At 33.8% G+C, this 22031-nt stretch overlaps 1 protein-coding gene and 1 non-coding gene across 3 annotated transcripts in view; one reads left to right on the top strand and one right to left on the bottom strand.

The window, feature by feature from the left end:
* The window catches only part of CIP2A (cellular inhibitor of PP2A), a 52210-nt gene that overhangs the window by 23864 nt on the left and 6315 nt on the right, over positions 1-22031 (bottom strand). Inside the window, exons 3-13 of one of the 2 annotated variants that reach the window (XM_011734118.3) lie at positions 21288-21394; positions 20423-20517; positions 19729-19825; positions 17911-18033; positions 17627-17772; positions 14648-14723; positions 8440-8658; positions 7210-7369; positions 5531-5672; positions 4395-4494; positions 2153-2271 (exon numbers count right to left, since the gene is read on the bottom strand). In XM_011734118.3, coding sequence (XP_011732420.2) covers positions 2153-2271; positions 4395-4494; positions 5531-5672; positions 7210-7369; positions 8440-8658; positions 14648-14723; positions 17627-17772; positions 17911-18033; positions 19729-19825; positions 20423-20517; positions 21288-21394 — 1384 coding nt within the window. Of the gene's footprint in view, positions 1-2152; positions 2272-4394; positions 4495-5530; positions 5673-7209; positions 7370-8439; positions 8659-14647; positions 14724-17626; positions 17773-17910; positions 18034-19728; positions 19826-20422; positions 20518-21287; positions 21395-22031 lie in introns of those variants that run through there. The other variant, XM_011734119.3, reaches the window with a different exon arrangement.
* On the top strand, positions 13655-13789 carry LOC112425893 (small nucleolar RNA SNORA70). The gene has a single exon (XR_003017078.1). It is a non-coding gene; the product is annotated as a small nucleolar RNA SNORA70 (small nucleolar RNA).

Below are 22031 nucleotides of genomic sequence, written 5' to 3'. Positions count from 1 at the left end.
CCCATCCTCTCCATAGTGAAGTGAAAAAAATATTTTTTTTCACTTATCTCTTAACTAAAGTACAAACTGCATGATGGCAGGCACTCAGTCTAATTTACCATAGGCTGGGCATGGTGGCTCACACCTATAACCCCCGCACTTTGGGAGGATCACTTGAGTCCAAGAGTTCGAGACAAGCCTGGGCAACATGGTGAGACCCTACCTCTACAAAAAATAAATACATTAGGCAGGTGTGATGGCACACGCCTGTGCTCCCAGCTACTCAGGGGGTTAAGTAGGGAGTGTCACTTGAGTCCCAGAGGTCGAAGCTGCAGTAAGTCATGATCACACCACTGCACCCCAGGCTGGGTGATAGAGTGAGACCCTGTCTCGAAAACAAACAAGTAAATACACACACAAAAAAATCATACCTACCAATGCATCCATAATATACATTCATTCAGCTTATTAAACTGCCCAAGATAATGTCAAATAAGGGCACTAAATAGCAAGCATAAAATGGACACCTGAGATAATGCTCAAAGAGAAAGTTATATACAACACAAATAGGATAGGGAATGCCAAGACACAGTGAAAATGGTGGGAAGGCCTCACATACAGAGGCAGAGGATAAGACTCCCATGTTCAGTGAGGCTGCAAATTTCCCCTTTGAAGCTTTTGAAGTTTTGTTTCATGTCAGATTACCAGTTTATGCAAGTAGGCCATCACAAAATAGAGCAGCTTTATAGAACACTTTTAACTTGTAACTTGAAAAGCTTCCTATGTTATTTTTGTTGTTGCTATTAAAAAAATTTATTATAAAATTAAGGGAATTTTGGTTACATGTTCTCTAGGTCTTACATCCCATACTTTAACTCTTAAGGTATGATGAGCTAAATTGCTAATTCTAAAAAGTGGAATTGCTAAATCAGTGAATAGCATATAGCATGGACCAGCACACTTTTTCTTATAGGTCAACAGTAAGTATTTTAGACTCAAGAGCCTACTTGGTCTCTGTTACAATTACTCAATTCTGCTTTTATAGAGTGAAAGCAACATAGCGTATAAAAATGAGTGAGTGTGGCCATATTCTTTTTTTTTTTTTTTTTTTTTTTTGAGACGGAGTCTTCCTCTGTCACCCAGGCTGGAGTGCAGTGGCCGGATCTCAGCTCACTGCAAGCTCCGCCTCCCGGGTTTACACCATTCTCCTGCCTCAGCCTCCCGAGTAGCTGGGACTACAGGCGCCCACCACCTCTCCCGGCTAGTTTTTTGTATTTTTTTTAGTAGAGACGGGGTTTCACTGTGTTAGCCAGGATGGTCTCGATCTCCTGACCTCGTGATCCGCCCGTCTCGGCCTCCCAAAGTGCTGGGATTACAGGCTTGAGCCACCGCGCCCGGCCGAGTGTGGCCATATTCTAATAAAACTATTTACAAAAACAGGTGCCTGCCCACTGGCCAGTTTGCTGACCCTGGTATATAGGGAATATCTTACCTGTTTATCAACTGCTTCAAATTATTCAAACCATTTTTACAAATTTGTATGTATAAATGACTTTAAAAAAGTTTTTAAACCAGATTCCTAATAGACATTTAGTTCAGAGAGACCTGAAACCTGAATTTTTTTCCAACATAATTGCAAATACTCTTATTGCTTGAAATTAACAAGTATAGTAGAAAATTTTGCCTGGTAGTCATTTTTCAACTTTCTGATAAACGCTCAGATTTTTTTCTTTAGGAACTCTCCTATTCTCCTATCCCAAGTAACTTTTAGTCCACATCGTTCTCACTGATGACCCAGGACTGGTCAATGACTAATGCTTAGACCTTTTCCTTAAACGGTCGGGAAGGAAAAGCTCTTTCTATGGAGGAACTAAACTGGGAGGATGTAAGCTTAGTGTCCAGAAGTTATCATTAAAAAGAAGTGGCTAGAGACATAGAGGGATGGTACCTGAAAAACATTTAACTGCCTGGATCTAGCTTTTCCCTGAGTGAGTATACATCTGAACTTCTCATTTCTAAGAATCAAACATTTTTAGAAATCATTTGAAAAATTACTATTACAATGAAGTCTTCAATTCACTAATTTGCTTGTCTATCTATACTGAGGACTAAAGAAACATAGCAGGGTATTCCAACACCACAAGAGATAACAACGCAAATGATTACAACTCACACTAAAGCAGGAAAATCTGGCAGTGGAGCAGCTTCCAATAATATTCTCAGTCCAGACTGTACTTGTTCTCTATTATCTGACGTTAAAGCAAAAGCCAAAGGAGTAATCAAACGTGGGTCCTAAATAAATCAGACACCAAAAAAGAAGAAGCAGAAAGAATAAACGATGTCAACTCTTTTAGATATGAGGTGAGTAAATATATCTAAATCTTAATTCTAGGCAAATTCTAAAATGTTTCTAATGTTTGAACATATTACAGTCTATATTATAATATAGTTTGAATATATTATACCTTGTTAAAGTTTACACTGCCATGTAATCGATACGATCACTAGTTTAAAAAAAAACCTGGCAAAGGTTTTGAATGCTTTCAAATGTGCCTATAAAAATTATAACTTACATATTTTCATGGATTAAAAAACCCACAACTGACTGATGTGTAGAATTAATGTTTTTTCCAAGCTATCATTTAAAAGAAAAAAATGGCCAATCACTTCCAAATTAAGGCCATAAAATAAAAAGTAAAATTCAAATTAAATTAGAACATTTAAATTTAAAGAACAAAAAAATACTCAATCATTCATGTCAGTAAATATTTTACATTAGTATTGTAAGTCCCAAGTCATCAACATATATCTAAAATGTCTGCGACCAGAAGTGTTTCAAATTTCTGATTTTTTTCAGATTTTAGAATATTTATATATACTTACTGGTTGGGCATCCCTAATTCAAAAATCCAAAATGCTTCAGTGAGTATTTCCTTTGAGTATCACCTTTGAGCCTCATTTTGGTACTTAAAACATTTTGTTTTTTGGAGCATTTCAGATTTTCAAATTAGGGATGCTCAACCTGTATTATGAAAAACATATCTTAAATAATGGACAAAACATCAGTTTGACTCCTTTAAAAAATACATTGAGATATTGGTGAAGAAAATATTAAAATATAAATCCCTTATAACTAAAATGTTGAGTACCTTGTAGGTACTTGAGCATAATCTAATGTCATAGAACTGTGATAAGAACAGAGCTTTATCTCCAAAACCCTCAGTGGTAAGCCTCATTATTTCCAGTTCATAGTCGAGGAAATTAAAGTTGAGAGAGGTGAAATAACTTACTCAAGCCTGTACTAAGAACTAGTAGAGTCAACATTTGAACTCAGTCCCTTAAACATGTTCTCAAAACATACCAGTGGTCCCTGCCTAAGGTTTCAGTTTTGGCTTCTACACTGTCTACATAGTCACTAGAGCCATCTCTGTTAAGCTACTATAGTAACTTAATTCACACATTTTTATTAAACATCTGTTGTAAAGGTAGGTGCTGTAGATATCAAGGTAGATATTATTACACAAAGTTTTTAAGAGGCCAATGTTTTGGACTAGTCTCCTACACTATGCTTTAGCAGACCAGACCAAACCAGAAAGGAGTCACTTGGATGAGTGCCATGTAATCAAATTGCACTTTGAAATGGGCCAGTTTTCCCCAAAACCAGGAGACTTCAGTCAACCTGAGTCAGTGTAATAAGGAACTCCCCTTTATTATAACTCTATAAGAAAAGTAACTTTGAAATGACCAATCTGCTTTCAGTTCCCTATTTGTGCTTTCTTCAGCCTTTTTCGGGTCTATAAAGTCAACTTTCTCTGCTTAGCCCAGGGGAATGATTCATTCTATTTTATAGAATGAGGCTGCCAAATTCTAGAATCACAAATAAAAGTCAGTTAGAACTTTGAACTAAATTTGTTGTACTTTGTCTTTTGATAACATCTAGAGATCTTATTCAGCTACTATCATCATTGAAATTCGTGACTTAGCTATTTTCTGCACAGCCCTTCTAATTATCACAATCAAGTCCTTTTCTTCCAGCTGTCTCCCTATCCCCTTAATACCCTACATCAACCCTAACCAAAAACAAAAACCCTAAAACAAATACCACTCTTCCTCCAACGCCAACAGAAACAAATGAAGAAATGTACAACACAAGAAAGGAAAAGGCTGAGGAAGCAGCACTATTGTGAACATTCTCTACATTAGTGTCATGAGCACATATGTTCAATTCCTGTGAAAGTATATAAAATAACTATGCAATGAGACTATTATAACTGCTTAAAACAACAACTTTAAACATTCTTCTCAATGTCAATTCAGAGAGTTATCTTCTAAAGATTAAGAACATTAAAACAGAAATTTATATTAGGACCATTTTTGTATGAATAAACTTCAATGTTTGAAGAGTTTAAACTCACCTGAAGGATTTTGTAGAAGCTTACTTCCATACCAGGAACCAAAGGTTTAAGTTTGTTAATCAAATCAAGAGTTTTCAAAATTACATCAGCAGCAAGTTTGCTTTAAAGATAAGTCACATTTAAATTAGATAATTGAAAAATTTCTTAAAGCTTGTTTCTGTCCAAAATTCTAAAGAAAATGAAAAATCCAACACTTTTGTTTTTAAAGTTCAAGATGATAAAGTCTTGTATCTATTGAGAAGTAAAAATCTCAAAGCAATCAACATTCTTATAACTCAAGACCCAAAGAGAGCAAACTGGCACTAATAGCCTTAGTTTAGACAGTGTTTCTTTTACTACCAACATGCTTCAACTTTCTGTTTCAAGTAAGTAGTAGTTTTGAAATACAGTCCATTTAATTCTTAGCTTTGTTACTAGAATATCAACAATAGATGGTAACCTTAGGCAATATAGAATATCTAATATGTAATGAATGAATTATACTAGGTCATGTTCTGAGTTTTGTACCTGAAAGGAGTATACAAATATAAAAAAAGATAATTCTTACTCTAAAGGTGCACAATTAGTGACAATTGTGACATTTGTGGAAACAGAAACAAATCATAGTGTCTAGCACTTAGTAGGTCCTCAATAAAGATTTATTAGATGGACTTAATTCATGGGGGGGTATAAAATAATATCTTATTACCATCAGTGAAAATCCATCATTAACCATAATTCCTGACTTGCTAAGGAAGGAGAATTGTCTGTTATTAAAAAACCTTCAGCAGTGACTGATTTCCTTGTAATAAAAAGACCCTTCCGTTTTTTCATGCTTTTCATTTAAAAAAGTAAAATTATAGCTAATTACTGAGGCAATGTCAAAAAGGAGCTCCAGAAATGTTCAGAACCCTTAGATAATTACAGTAAAACAAAACAAACCTAAACAATAAAAAACAACAAATTTAACATTTCTTCAAAAAGCACACAATCTACAAATTGAATGAATTTACAAAAAATTCATTATGAAAATATGTTTGTTAATCTGTTATACCTTAAGTTATAACCAAAGGATGGTCCTCCAAAAGGATGAGAATCACCACATCTTTTGATTTTTTACTGCCTTGCCATTTTGTCATTAGAGTTCATATACTCACCATAATTCCGAATCTGCAACCTTTGTTCCAAACCCCAGGTCAATCTTGCCATATGTAAACTGTTGTTCTATAAGAGTGGTACACTTGACAGTTGTCAGGATTTTTGCAATGTGCATTTTTAGTGTATCATCTCCACAGAGAGGTAAGTTTTGTTAAGACATACAACAAAAAAATTCTCACTTTATGTGTAAAAGGTAACATTCAGGATGATTTCACACAAATTATATCATTAGTGTTGTCCAGTATAATTACTGTTAAATTAGCTCAATGACAGACAAGGAAATTGAAACTCACACAATTTAAATGAGTAGTAAGTGTTAAGAGATGGACTGGCACCAAAAGTTTCTGACTCAATGGTTAAAACAGTGAGGATATCTCTCCATTGGATGTCTGTTTTTTGTTAGCAAGAATCTCAATGGTTCAATAAATATTTATTGAATAAGGGGAAGTTGTTTTGTCATATTTGTATATTATAAATTAATGTAAATAGCAGCTATTTAAAAAGGGCCAAGCTGTGGTCTAATTCAATAAGAAGGTCCCACTTTAATAATTATAAATATCTCTAAGGTTAAGCAATCATGTATCCCTACTGCAGTGGTTTTCAACTTTGGCTGCATGTTAGAATCACCTGGGTAGTTTAAACAATCACCAACAAAAAAGCCAACACGCAAACACATACCACCTAATGATTTCAGGGTTTCACATCACTCCACTTAAATCAGGATCTCTTGAAGTAAGGTTCTGCATCGATTTTTTTTTTAACATGTTCTCCAGGTGATTTTACATAGGAAATCAGGGTTGAGAATCACGGCTTTAAAGGAAGAAAATTAAGGAGCAGTACCTTGGAAGAGGATATTAAACAAGGTTGAGTTTGCTCTAGGACAGAGTAGAACATATTCTTGTTGCGCTGAGATACAAGGAAACCTGACTAGATACATTTAAGGGATCTGGTTGAGATACAGTGGCTCTTTACTCATAGTAAAAAAGTATTAATGAAATATTTTTAAATTGGGACTTGGACTTCTTAGCAACTCAGAATTAGTTGGTCTATGAAAAAGTAAACACAAGGAAGACCTAGAAAATCAGTATATAGAAGTAGTGAAACTAATTGTTCAAGGTTTCTTTTTAAATGAATGAATTTGTGTTGACATACTTGTCTTTTCTTATAACCATTATTAAAGCAATCATGAAGGCTTTATTTTGAAAACATAAGGTAAAACAACTGAGCTAAAATCATGACAACTCTATCAGTATTTCTTTATCCACGAATACACATGACTAAAAAAATGGCACTACTAATCGTCCAGGGGAAATAATTAGCATTAGGCAGAAAACAGTAACAAGGAGTAACAGAACAGTTATTTTTAAATTTACCACCAAATGTCAAATTGTGATATAAATGTTAAAATAAAGCTTCAACAGCATTTTTAAAAATATACCTTAGCTTAAAAGTTTCACACAGAAAAATAAGGAAAAAAAATCATGGATCTTTTTCAGACTCATTGAGAATTTTTTCTACAGTTCAAATTTTAGTTCAATAATTCTAGATAAATAGCATAAAGTGACAAATTACAGTGACAAATAAAGTGACAAATAAAGACAAAATGCAGTGAATGCAATACTAGAAAAAAAAGAATGGTTAGTTATATAGTTTTCATGTTGATGACAGTAAAGGATATTTAACAAAACTTCAATGGCCTTGGCAATCCTTTCACATTTTTTTCTTATTAAAGCCTCATCCAGATTTTGTTCTGTGAACTGAAGTTGATCAAGGATTGTAGGCAGCAGAAGGGTGACAAAACGATCAGCCGAGGAACAGTTAGCAGCATCTATGACATCCTGGAGAATTATCCATCACAAATGATTAAAAACAAAAATGGAATATACAATACAGAAATAGTCATCATTGAACTCTAACACTCTCTTTAAATTTTTTATATTTCCTTCAATATGCCATTGACTTAAGTCTCTTGTGAATAAATTTTTATTTAAAATTTATACTTTTATTCAGTTTTGAGGGCTATGGCTTTTTTCTCAAATTAGTAAGGTTTTACAAATAAGACCTTCTTAAACAGACTTTGTGATTTAAAAATTATTCTAAACTAAAAGTATTTACTGAAAACAAATATCCCGAATCTGCTAAAATTATAATAATTACATAATAGACACTGGTCTTAATAGTTTATAACCACAAATAATTTCCATCAAGATCCTCAAAGGGCTTTTTAAATGTTAAAACTGATTGTTAAATAATCAAGACCAAGATAAAATAGAAAATTTTGTGCATAACTCTTAATGAACATATTTAATCACTTCATACACATATTTGTATATAAGATCCAGTTACGCGAAGGGAAATACTTTCAGGAGATATTGGGTTAGATAGAATGGACCTATAAACACGGAGAATAGTAGAGAATACTAAATTGCCCAGATAGTAAGATCTACCAGAATGTGGAGTTTTGTCTGTATCTTAAGTGCCTAGCACATTATCTGGCATGCTCTACTCCATTTCACTGACTGAATCCAATATGCCTCTATTATCCATTCAATGGCCTAATAAATAATAATAATAATAATAATAATCCATGCAATGGCATCTATTGCAATGGAGAGACAATGCAACTATTCAAAGTAGTCACGCAACAAATTATATAAATCTTTTTAATATCTTTACTTATTACACTGAAATGAGCACTATATATACATAAACTATTCAGCGAAAAAAAAGAAAACACGAATATATATGACTAGTAGAAAAAAACTTAGCATGTCTAGTATGACTGTTAGTAATTGAGATGTTTTCCTCAAGTGTATGAACTGGAAGTTTACTAAGAATGTTTTTGAAGACAAATTGTTAATTGAGAGTCACAAAAGTAGAAAAGTCAATCTGTCAGTCATCCTATTACCTCAAATATTTCCTTGAACAACTCCAGTGCTAAAACAGAACAGTTTTCCGATCCGTCCAAAGGCTGGCTTAACCAGCGCAGTAAAGCCACAGTAGGTTCTAAACATTTAGTATGGCTTCCCAGAGTGGCGCTGCCAGGTGGAGACTGTTCAAACATCATCTGAGTGAGCACATGGCGCAGCTGAGTCACTGAACAGAAGGCAAGAAGTAATTCTAAAACCTGTGCAATATAAAGTCTTCATTAAACATCAATTTCATTGGACTTTAATATACAAAGCAAGTGTATGATGAAGCTGAAAATGCTACATATTTTAAAGAAAATACTCTAAAACAAAACTTAAAAGTTTTTTCTTTCAATATTATTTTTCAAATGTGTGAATAGATTCCAGAAGGTTACAAAATAAACTTATTAATGGTGCTTACTCCTGATAAGCAGGACTGTGAGAACCTCAGAGGAAAGGTCAACTTCAACTAATGTTAAACTCCTCCCACTCCTTCCATAGTACTTAAATTATTTTTAAACACAAACCTGTTTTGCTTATACATGACCAAAAAAACCCTAAAAAATAAAATTAGAATTAAAAATACCTGTTATAATCCTAAAATTCAATAACTGCTATAAAGGATACTGTAGCATAGAATATAAAACCTTCAGGATGGTTATTTCCACACTGCATGCTGTTGGCATTACGATCCTTAGCTCTCCTACTGTACCCCATTTTTCCTCTACTTTATAAACTAGGCCTTATACCATAACATCCACCATCAACCTGTTTATTAGATGTTAAGACAAATTACACCTCATTTCACATACTACCAACCTATCACTAAAAAAAAAAAATTTTTCTTAAGATCTCCTTGCCTCTCTACTTATTTCCAACTTTTTAAAAGTCTGTTTCTTACAAATGATATATAATTGGGATTTGTGTTTTAATCAACTTGATAATATCTGAATTTAAGAGAATCCAGTCCATTAGCATTTACTGTAACAAATGATAATCTTTAATAAATATAAACTATAGTACAGTCATGTGTCACTTAGTGATGCATATGTTGCTTAATGCATCATTAATTTTGTTGTGTGAACATGAGTGTACGTACACAAACCTAGATGGTAGAGTCTACTATGTCCCTTTATTGCCCAGGGGCTACAAACCTGTACAGAATATTACTGTACTAAATACTGCAGGCAACTATAACACAATTGTAAGTACTTGTGTATCTAAACATAGAAAAATACAGTATAAAAGATTAAAAACGGTACACCCATATAGGACACTTGCAGGACTGGAAGTTGCTCTGGGTGAGTTAATGACTGAGTAGTGAGTGAATGTAAAGGCCTAGCACATTACTGTATATTGCTGTAGACTTCATAAAGACTGTATGCTTAAGTCACACTATTTTTTAAAATTTCTCTAATAAATTAACCTTAGCTTACCATAACTTTTTAACTTTATAAGCATGTCCATTTATAAAGTTTTTGACTCTTTTATAGTAAGAGAAACACACTGTGCGGCTATATAAAAATACTTTATTTACATCTGTATTCTACCAGTTGTTTTTCTATTTTTAAAATGTTGGTTTTTTCTTTTAAAACTTTTTTTGTTAAAAACAAAGACACAAACACATACATCAGCCCAGGTCTACAGAGGCCCAGGGTAATCAATACCACTTCCACCTCCACATATTGTCCCACTGGAAGGTCTTCAGGGGCAATAACACACAGGGAGTTGTCATCTCTAATAACAACAATACCTTCTTTGAGAATAGGTCCTGAAAGACCTGCCTGGCTGTTTTACAGTTAACTTTTTATAAGTGGAAGCACACTCTAAAATAACAAAGAATAAGTGGTAACACCCTTATCAAAATACTATGTACTGTACACAATCTTAATATGTGCTATACTTTTATACAGCTGGCAGTTCAGTAGGTTTGTTTACACCAGCATCACCACAAACACATGTAATGCATTGCACCACCATGTTAGAATGCCCATAATGTCATAGACAATAAGAAGTCTTTGTCTGTCATTGACTAAAACGTCATTACATAATGTATATTTATTTTTGAATAGGCAATACATTCACCTGGTTCAAAAGATAAACCCTGTAGGCAAGTAATGTTACCAATTGTTTGTGTATCTTACCAGATGTCTGTTATAAACATACAAGCAGATAGCTTTCCATATACACTAGTTTTCTTTTAATGTACACATATAAAAGTAAAAAAACTAATTACTAGTGCAGAGTTAGATGACTTTCCCAAAATGAACATATTCCCCTGTTGATGGCATTTGGATTATCATTGTTACCTATTAGGAGCAGTACTACATTTTGCACACATGTATACAATTCTTTGTGATAAATACCTGTAAGTGAGATTTCTGGGTCATAGTTTATACATATGCCCAGTATTAACAGATACCAGTTTTCATAATTGGTTGTACCATGAGTACTAAATGAGAGTTATGGTATGTTTGCTATTTTCCTTATTTTTCATTTTAATCAACTGGTGGGTGTCAGATGGTATCATACTACCGTTTAAATCTGCATTTCCCTGAAGATTGATAAAGTGGTACAATCACTTCATGTTTATTGACCAATTCAACTTTTTTGCTCAAGTATCTGTTGGGCTCTGTGTTTTTTCTGATATATACATACAGCATAGAAAAATAATACATTTTGGATAAGAGTCCTTTGTTACATATATGCATTGTAGTTATCTATTCCCATTCTTTGGCTTTTCATTCTTTTATTAGTGGTCTCTTCATGAATAGAAACTTAATTTTAATGTAGCCCAACTTACAGACTTTTCTACTGCATAGTTAGTGCTTTTGTTTCTCGTTTAAGAAAATCATTGTCTACCCCAAGGCCATGAAGATACTCTGTTAGGTGACTCTTCTAAAACCTTCATTATTTTTACTTTTCACAATTAAATCTACAACCTGTCTTATACTGATTTTTGCATTTGGTATGAGGTAGGGGGTCAAGATTCAGTTTTTCCCCATATGTATATTCAATTGACTCAGTGTCATTTATTGAAATGACCATACTTTCAAGACTCTACTGTTGTCAATCAGGAGACCATATGCTGTGAGTTTGGTTCTGCTCCATTCTGTCCCACTGGGCTATCATTATGACAAAATATTGCACTGTCTTTAATCCCCTAAGCACCTGACATTTTTAAAAAATCAGTAAATAGCATCATTTAAAAACTTCATGTTCTATTTGTCACGAAAATATAAATAAAACATATATTTACTGATCTCGTATCCAGCCAATTTGTTAAATAGATTCACTTAAGTTTTATAATGATTTCCACAGATTTTAGATTTTCTATACTCTCATGTCATCTGAATAGTGAGTTTTATTTCTTCCTTTCCAATCTCTGTACCTTTTTACTTTATCTTGCCTTATTGGGCTGGTTGGGACCACCAATACTAAGCTGAACATCACTGGTGATAATGGACATTCTTTTCTTATTCCTTATCTTGAGGAAAGCCTTCAATAATTTGCCACTTAAAAAGATGATGCAGTAGATTTTAGGTAATTACTCTATCAGGGAAAGGAAGTTACGGTTTATTCCTAGTGTGCTAATCTTTATCATGAATAGGTATTAAATTTTATCAAATGCTATTCCACCTTTAATGAGATAATATAATTTATCTGCCTTTTTGTTAATGTGGGAAATTATATTAATTTCTAAATGTTAAACCATCTGTGCATTCCTGGAATAAACCTCATTTGGTAATAAGACATGATCCTTTTTATGTGTCACTGATTTTGATTTGCTAATGTTTTGCTTAGAATTTTTGCAATATGTTCATGAAAGATATTGAGCTATAATTTTCATTTGTTGTAGTATCCTTGTCAGGTTTTGCTATCAAGGTTATACTGGCCTTATAATCAAAGACACTATATACTATTATATATTTAAAAAGACACTCAACTGTATCTTCCCCACCAAGATGTATTTTGCTTTCACTGCTCCCCACTTCTATCATAACGTGAATTATTTTTTACTTTAAAAAATTAAGTTTTAAGTTTTTATTTATTTTTATTTTTTACTTTTCCATTCTCTTTCCGATTTTGATATCCATAGAATGCTTCTACTCCCCTGTGCTACCTGACCTCCTAAATTCCCTGAGATTGTTTAATACCTTTAGATTCGATTATTAGATTTTTCCCTTGCTATGTTTCTATTCCAATAATCCTTATTTAGCACTTATATTACAGATTCCTAGCCACTTTATTAAGATCCATTTAGACACTAACTAGAAATAGTTCTCATATTGCATGAGAGTCACTTCATTAAGATCCATTTAGATACTAATTAGAAATAGTTCTCATATTGCATATGAGAAAGGAATTTAGAAATTCTAGGCATCAAAATAAAAAGAAAATATTGTTAAGTAACAAATTTTGTACTGTTTCAACCTTTCTACCATCTTTTAGATCATTGTTGCAAATGATTAGCTCAGTCATTCTAATTTTTTTCTTCTGTAAAAACCTGTAAGGTAAAGGCTGACCTGGAAAAGTCCTGCTTCACAACAGACACAAAAGTCACTTGTAGGAGGATTACAGATCTACATGTGAAAGTTAAAAAAAAAACTAGGAAGCTTTTAGAGGAAAACAATGGAGTCCATCTTTGTGACTTTGGAATAGGCCAAGAGTTCCTAAATGGAACACAATAAACACTAAATTGATCTATGTTAAAATCAAGGCACCATTAGGTGAGTAAAAAGGCAACTCACAGAATGGAAGAAAATATTTGCATGTTATATACCCTTCAAAAGACTCCAAAATAACTCTTCCTACTTATAAGTAAAAGACAATGCATTAAACAAATGAGCAGGAGACATAAACAGGCACGTCAAAGAATATACAAATGACAAATGAATATGTAAAATGATATTTTTACTAATAAAATATTAATTTAAATTATAATGCAATACTACTGTATAGCCATTAGAATTGCTAAAATGAAAAAGTGAAAAATATCAACTGCTGGCAAGAATGCAGACTGACCAAATATTCATACACTGGTCCAACTGACTTTTTTTGAAAACTGTTTCATAGTGCCTACTGAACATATACATATCCTATGACATAGTGATTCCACTCCTAGATATAAAGCTAAGACAAGCATGTCCATAAGCTCACCAAAAGACATGCAGAAAACGGTAAATGCAGGTTTCTTCGTAACAGCTGATGTTTATAAACAAAAGAACACCTATTGTGCTCCTTTCCTCCTGGGGGCCCAGTGTGCAATGGCTGCAAACAGCTGCCTCATTGGTAGTGTACACAGCCTGTTGCTTGTATGGGCTGGCCTAAGAAACCTTAGAGACAGCCCTTTCCAATGTACATTCATGTCTCTGATCTCCTGCTGTCCCCCATCTAGGCCTCGGAGAGGCATTACGCAAGGTGTCTTTGGAAAGCCCCCAGGGTACAGTGGCCAGGGTTCACAGTGGCCAAGTCATCATGTCCATCCACACAAATCTGCAAGATAAGGAGCATGCAACTAAGGCCCCATGCAAGGCCAAGTTCAAGGTCCCTGGCTGCCCAAAGATCCACATCTCAAAGTGGGGCTTTACTAAATTTAATGTGGATAAATTTGAAGACATGGAGGCTGAGCAGTGACTCATCCCAGATGGCTGTGAGGTCAAATACATCCTAAAATGTGGCCCCCGGACAAGTGGTGAGCACTACATCCAAGAGGGCGTTCACTGTAATGTCCCCTTACTCATGCTCACCAATAAATCATACTCCCTGTCCAAAAAAAGAACCAATCTAGCAATCTACAACTATATGAAACGAGTGAATCTCATCATATTATATTGAACCAAAGAAAGTCTAGACAGAAAATATATGTATTATATGCTTTTATTTATATAAAGTTCCAAAATATATATGTATATATACATACATATACACACATATATGTATATATACATACATATACACATATATGTATGCTGTTAGAAGTCAGTGTAGTGGTTAGAGCAGTTACCCTTGGTAAAGTAAGGAATAGGAAGGGGTAGGTACTGACTAAAAGGGACCACAAATACTGGTAACATTCTACATCCTGATCTAGACACTGGCGACATAATTATGTCCATATTGTAAAAATATAGAGAGCCTGTGCATTTGGATTTTTCTGCATTTTACAGTTTTTTAAAAGTTTAAATGAAAAGTCATGTTTTTACATACCTTTGAAGAGGAATCAGGATCCTTTCCATTAAGAAGACCTAATACTTGATTAAGACATGAAGAAAAGTGCTCATATCTAGGTTTAAAATAAAAATATACATCAAATGATAATTATAAAATTGATACATCAAAAGGGATTTATCTACAAGATAAACATAAAATTTATGTGTATTTTCGTTCATCTATTTATTTGGGCTTCTAATATAGAACACACTCTTGTAAAGTTTATACTTAAAACTTGTAATATATCTTACAATTATGATATACATAAATTGGCTCTGTCATTTATTAAAACAGTGATTCATGTGGCAATAAATAAATCATTAAAATTTTCAGTGCCTCAATTGCTGTATTTTTTTAAGACTGTGTTCACTTTATGTAAAAATTCAAAGGACAGAAGAATATCCTAATAAATTATACAGCTACTTTTTATAAAGCACCTAAAATTGCCAGGCATTAAATTAGTCTCTGCAAATAAAGAAGTAAGGGGCAGCAACTCATGTTACACAACTCCAAGAAGTACTGAGGTACCCCTAGCATTATACTCTATGTGACTGATGTATCCTAGATTTGGGAGATGGTGCCCTGACAGGGAGATCACAGTCTGAAGATGAAGGAGAAGGACAGAAAGAGATAATACAAGGTAATATAAAACACAGTGATATCATGGAGGAATGTATGGGACACTATGGAACAAAGAATATTGTCTCAGTATTAAACCCAGACTTGAGTCTTAAAAAAAATATATAAAGGAGAAAGCATTCTAGTCTTCCAGAGGAAATACTCTAGAAGAAATAGCACATGGATACATGAAAGGGCATTTCTAGTAAGCTGGAAGTTCTATTTATTGTCTGATATGATTAGACAAAAAAACAAAATGTATGAAGAAATAAGGTTGAGAGGTTGTTAGGAAACAGATTTTGAAGGGCTATACTGAAAATTTGGATATTCACCTTGAATGCAATGGTAGGTCAAAGATTTTAAAAGGGACATCTGGTTGAAGAAAAAGTTTTGAGCATATTTATAAAGGGGAAGGATCAACTGAATAGGAGGCCCTGAAAAGAGAGGAGCAACAGCTTCAGAAAAGACAAAATGAGACAATCCATAGAGCAACAGTACGTATTTATGAGTGAAACAGGATGAAACTAAGAATTTGGTATAAACATAGGTAAGTTTGTTAAGTGGCAAGGATTTGGGGGAGCTCCAATCAAATGGGGCTTGATTTAGATATTTTTTTTTTCTGTGAAACAAAGATAAGGTCATCTTCTGCATAAAAGGCAGCAAGAGAAAAATAAAAAATTTCAAAGACCAGTCGGGCCAGCAGCTCACGCCTGTAATCCCAGCACTTTGGGAGGCTGAAGCAGGTGGATTGCTTGAGGTCAGGAGTTCAAGCCCAGCCTGGCCAACATGGTGAAACCCCTTCTCTAATAAAAATACAAAAATTAGGTGGGCATGGTGATGTGTGCCTGTAATCCCAGCTATGTGGGAGGCCAAGGCAAGAGAATCACTTGAACCCAGGAGGTGGAGGTTGCAGTGAGCCAGGATCACACCACTGCATTCCAGCCTGGGCAATAGAGTGAGACTCTGTCTCTAAATAAATAAATTTGAAGACCCATTGGAGGAAATGAGAAAGCTGACAAGTAAATATGAGAGGTCTGGCCCAGGTAAAGTTGTGTGATTTTCTCAAGCTCTAATTAGTAACTATGCAGTAAGTTTGACTTTGGAAGAGATTCAGGACAGAGTTATTGTTCAATGGCATACCAGATAAACAAGAGGAGTTGCCAGAGGTAATTCTGGGGTTCTATGATGGATAGAGTATAAAATAGGTAACAGAACTGAGAGATTTACAGAAGAAATGATTACGCAACCTCTTATTTATGCTAAACTGGATTATCTTTTAGTCTTCCAGAAGAGGTTTATTCAAAAGAATTTTTCTGTTTACTATGAAGATGCTGAATAAGCACTCTCTGGTGGCTAGAATAGATATACATGGATATTGGGAAAGTCTCACAACAGATGAAGGGAAGGCAGGTCATGGGAAGGCACTCTGGAAGAAATAGTTCACCTATCTAGAGGTTCCTAAGAAAAGAAAAAGTGAAATGCTAAAGTGAATGCTTCTTGGTTTTGCAAAAATCTGCTGAGCCATATGAACAGTGGTCGAGTTTGCTCTAGTGCTTAGCTTTTATTAAAATAAAACTGTTAGATTCTATGTTTCTTAAACATCACGGACTGTGTCTTCACAGCCTGTTGCTGCTAAGTGCCTGATCATAGGTGGAGCTCAGTAAATGTTTTCTTGTATGTCAAACTCTTTGAAACAATTTCATTTATTTCCTAATTTAGTATGACAAAGCAGCATAGGCCCCAGCAAAATTTAACTTAGAATGCAAAAAGGCCACAAGCTCGTTGGAACACAATTACTACCTGATCTTAAAACATAAATGATCATATGAAATATACTGAGATAGAAAGGACATATGAACATGTGTTCCTATTTTACCTATGAAAAGAGGCATACACCAAAGGAAACATTATCCATTTTTATACAAAAAATAAAGACACAAACATAATGACATCAATGTTTCAACACTATGTTTCATTTATTTATAATTTATGTAGAAATATTTTTATTGTCCCTATAATAAAAATATTCTTTCAAATAATCATAATGCTGCTTAAGTTTTAAAACTGGTTTTAAAATAAGTTAGCCAAGATGTCTATATTTTGGAGAATGGCACAACCCTATTGATCTAAAGCAAAGACTGAAATACACACATAGACAATGACTTTGTTATTCTTTCCATTTCAGTATAGGAAAGAAAAAAGAGTGCGAGTAAAGCACATCAAAACATTTTCGTCCGGTAGACTCCAAGTCAGTAGACTTCAAGTTTACTATATTTTAAGAAGACAATTTCGTTTATAACCAACACATCTTGATTAAAAAAAAAAAAAAGTTCTAAAATTGACTGAAGTGAATCATACCTGGTGAGATAATCAGCAATTTTAGGATTCTTAAGGAGATCCATCAGTAGGTCAACTGAATACTTTCTAGTTAGAGTGCCATCACCGTTTATGAGAATATTAAATATTAGTTGAAAAGTCTGATGAATATTTCGAGCATGGAATAGCTTAAGGACAAATTAGAAAAGCATATTACATAAAAAATTAAGTTGACACCATCCTAAAAGGTAAAAATAAAAAAGTCTCAGTGACTTTTAAAATATAAGACTAGAAACTTCAGAATAAATTTGAAAAATCGTATTTACCTTTTCCCCCACCTCTTCATTTAATGTCAAACTGGATAATATTGAAAGCGCAAACACAACCACAGTTAAACTGCTATGGGCCAACAAGGTGATAAGAGTTCGATAAAAAGATTTCACATTACTCTGAGGAAAAAAAAGTTAAAAAATAAATTAGAATTATAAATTTTATATTTTGGTTTAAAAAGTATATCCTGCACAGAGTGGGCAAACTTTTTTAAACATCATTATCAACTCTATTAAATGATTCTTGCATTTAAAAGATAAATGTTTTACAGAAGACATTTAGATCAGAGATAAATTTAAATTCAAAAATTGTTATATACAGAGTACCCAGAGAAAAAAATAATTTGGTAAATGTGTGCAAATGAGTGGGAGATAAATATTTCCATAGTTTTGTCACCTTAGAATAAATAATTCAATGATGGTAAATCAGGGTGTCAATTCTAATAAAGGGATACATGCAGAGTGGAAACAAAAGAGCTACCTTAAATACTGCAGGAAAAGTTGTTGAGCATTTGTGTTAACAAAAGAACTGTAATGAGGAACTCATAATTGTGGTGAAAGCAAAAAAATATTCAGCAAATTTAAGAATTTGTTTTACATTACACACCGTGGAGCAGCAATTAACTTTGCCATATTTGCTGCTGATTATCATTTAGATTTAAGAGATTGCAGGTGTGAGCGAGATGGGTACTTTCTATATTGCTGACAGTCGTATAGATAGACACAATCTTGGTGAAGAACAGTTTCTACACATGGAACTATGAGCAAATGTTTATTCTTCCTTATATTTTAGTGTTTCCTAAATATGAACTTTTTTTTTCAATTCAGAAATTGAAACACACACACTATACATACATGTGCGCGCGCACGCGCACACACACACACACACACAGTAACTCCACCTACAAAGTAGGACCAGGGTAGAAAACTGTAGCACTTGAACAAGTGAGATATTAAATTTAAAATCAAACAGGTAATGCTGAATAGCACAGCAGGGAAATTGTTCACAAAGCACCTTAAAGAATCACTAACTTGCTTGATTTAATATACTTTTTTTTTTTAGGATGTAGTCTTACTCTGTTGCCAGGCTGGAGTGCAGTGGCGTGATCTCGGCTCACTGCAACCTCCACCTCCCGGGTTCAAGCGATTCTACTGCCTCAGCTTCCCGAGTAGCTGGGACTACAGGTGTGTGCCACCACGCCTGGCTAATTTTTTTTATTTTGGTAGAGACGGGGTTCATGATGTTGGCCAAGATGGTCTCGATCTCCTGACCTTGTGATCCGCCCACCTCGGCCTCCCAAAGTGCTGGGATTACAGGCGTGAGCCACCGTGCCTGGCCAATTTAATATACTTCTAAAAGTGATTCAGTTAAATTCATTTGTGTGTCTTCACTTATCACAAGTACTGTTGGTTCATACTGAGCACTAAACTCATGAATCTTTCTGTTGGAGTTGCCATTGATTTTGTGGAAACACAAGACTGAGGTAAATGGGACTGCCAGTGATGTGCCTCCCTTCTAAGAGCACAAAATAATTTAGTAATTCTTGTACTACTCAGTGTATTTTGGGATGCCATGCTAAGGAAAACTTAAGTATTTGCATTAACCATTAACACACAGCCTTCAATACAACATACAGGAAGGCTGAAGTGCTTCAAGTTATTTATATGTCAATCTGACTCTTAGTTTTGATGGGTCAGCCGGTAAGACACAGAATCCTTGTTCAAATTTGTTTTAAAGAAAAAGATAAATACAATTTTCTTTAAGCAGAGAATCTACCATAAAACAACAAAATCAAAAAGAAATAAACTTCTTACCAATGTCTTTATGTGTGTTTGAACAGAAAGATTGTGCCGACAAAGATTTGCCAATAATCCTAGACAAGGCATTTTTAACTCATCTTCAGAAGATTGACTGTTGTTTTACATTAGTGTTTTGTTTAAAGAAAAAATAGTAAAAGGAAAAAAGCATTAACGTCATTCTAAGTCAAAATGATATAGTTAAGTTTATACTTTTCCTTTTTACAGGCCAAAAAAAAAAAAAAATCTAATTAACATGAGAAGCCAGGGAAACTCTAAACAGTATTGATCATTTATCTCTTGTTTTAAAACCAAATTACCCTATTCAATTCCATCATGAAAACCTGGAAATAACTGTCAGCGGGGACCACGTGCTGTTTCATCAGTATATTTTCCTACAAGAATAACTACACAATTTTCAGTTTCAGCAATTTTTTTCTGGCCAAATCAATTCAGTCCATACATTTTTCTTATGAAAATTAAAGCTGCTTTACAATTTTTTTCCTTTTTACATTTTTTCACCAATGAATGAGGTCACATACTTTTACAACTTTTGATCCTTAAAATCATCTGGGCAGAACAAATAAGAATCGGAGTCTCACTCAATTTACATAGTTAGAAAATATTATCTAAGAAAATTGATCTACCACATGGTTATAGTTTAAAAATAAACAAATAGACTATTTGGTTTTATGTTTGATTGCATACTCACATGTGATCTATCAGGAACGTAATTAATTCATCTATATTGGCACCAGAATAGAAAATTTTGACATTATATGTTAACTTCTGTAGAAGTTGAATGCACTGAGAATAAGAAAATAGTTATAAATATAAACATATAAAAACATCGCCTGCTTAAAATAATGGACTATCAGACACATTCTGAGCATGTCCTTTTCCATTACCTAAAACAATTTTTTAAAAAAACACATATAAAGTAATGCAAGAACTTTAGGGCTCTTCTCTCAATTCACACATTTCTATGTATTCTGTCTCAGAACATAGTTATCAACCTTGTTCACTTAGTCATCTTAAACTTGAATGCAGGTTGAAACACATGTAGTCCATCAATTAGAAGATACCCTTCTTCACATTTTATCATCTCTAAAACTGCATGTCAATTTGTGATGTTTTTCTTTCTTACAACTGATGACATTTTAGAGTCAATGAAATATGAAGAGCTTTGAATCTATATTAAATAAACTATATCTATAGCTTTAATTTTTGTAGAACGTTTCCTCCACAGACTGAGACTAGATGCCAACTCACATTACAATTTTAATATAAATAGCTTATGTCTCAAAACACAGACATCTGTGTTTATAAGTCAAAGCAGTTACAATGCAGATTTGTTTTTCTTCAATAATGGTGCTAGAAATGGATAAGCTCCTCTTCTCTAGAAATATTTAAATTGTAGTATGTGTGCAACCAGCTTTTAATCAGATGAACTGTGCCTAATTACGTAGTATTTATTACATAGCACATATACACTGTAAGTCAGCAGTTTATGACAGAAACTATCAATTTTGATCTGACAATAAGGAAAGGGGAATATACTGTGTGGGTGTGTATACCTGCAAAAACACCGAATCAGTGTGGCTGCTCCGACAAACCACTCCTGCCAGCACACTATTCAGATTATATGTATTCTGAAGACAATCTCTGGTTTCATTGTCTACTGCTGTAAGTTAAAATAAAATAGCACAAAATATATCATTTTCTTATAAGGTTTTCACAGATAATTCATACAGAATTTATTTCATACGACTTTATCATTTAAAAAGGTATGATATGGCTATTTTCTTTTCCATAACCCTCTAATTCAGAAATTCAAACGATTTCTCTATGTAAAATAAACTAGTATCAAAGAAAAAACTTTACACATTTGTAGCAAGCTTTTTCTTTGATACTAATTTATTTTAGTATCAAATTAAAATCTCTTACTTTGAATATTAAAAGATTGTCACTTTATGGTATATTTACACAATGGAATACTATTTGGCTATATAAAAGAATGCATGTCATTTGCAGCAACATGGGTGGAACTGAAGGCCATTATGTTAAGTGAAATAAGCCAGACACAGAAAGAAAAATATTGCATGTATTCATTCATGTGGAGGAGCTAAAAAAGTTGATCTCATGGAAGTGGAAAATGACAGTTACTAGAGGCTGGGAAGAATATGGGTGAGTATGTGGTGATGGGAAGGGTGAGGAGGGGGAGCCGTTAGTGGGTGAGATGAAGACAGATTGGTTAATGGATATAAACGCACAATCAGATGGAATAAGTTCTAATGTTTGATAGGAGAGTAAGGTGACTA

This window comes from Macaca nemestrina, chromosome 2 (genome assembly GCF_043159975.1).
Source record: "Macaca nemestrina isolate mMacNem1 chromosome 2, mMacNem.hap1, whole genome shotgun sequence".
NCBI lineage: Eukaryota > Metazoa > Chordata > Mammalia > Primates > Cercopithecidae > Macaca > Macaca nemestrina.
The sequence above is the reverse complement of the archived record's forward strand: the minus strand, read 5'-3'. Positions and strand labels throughout refer to the sequence as shown.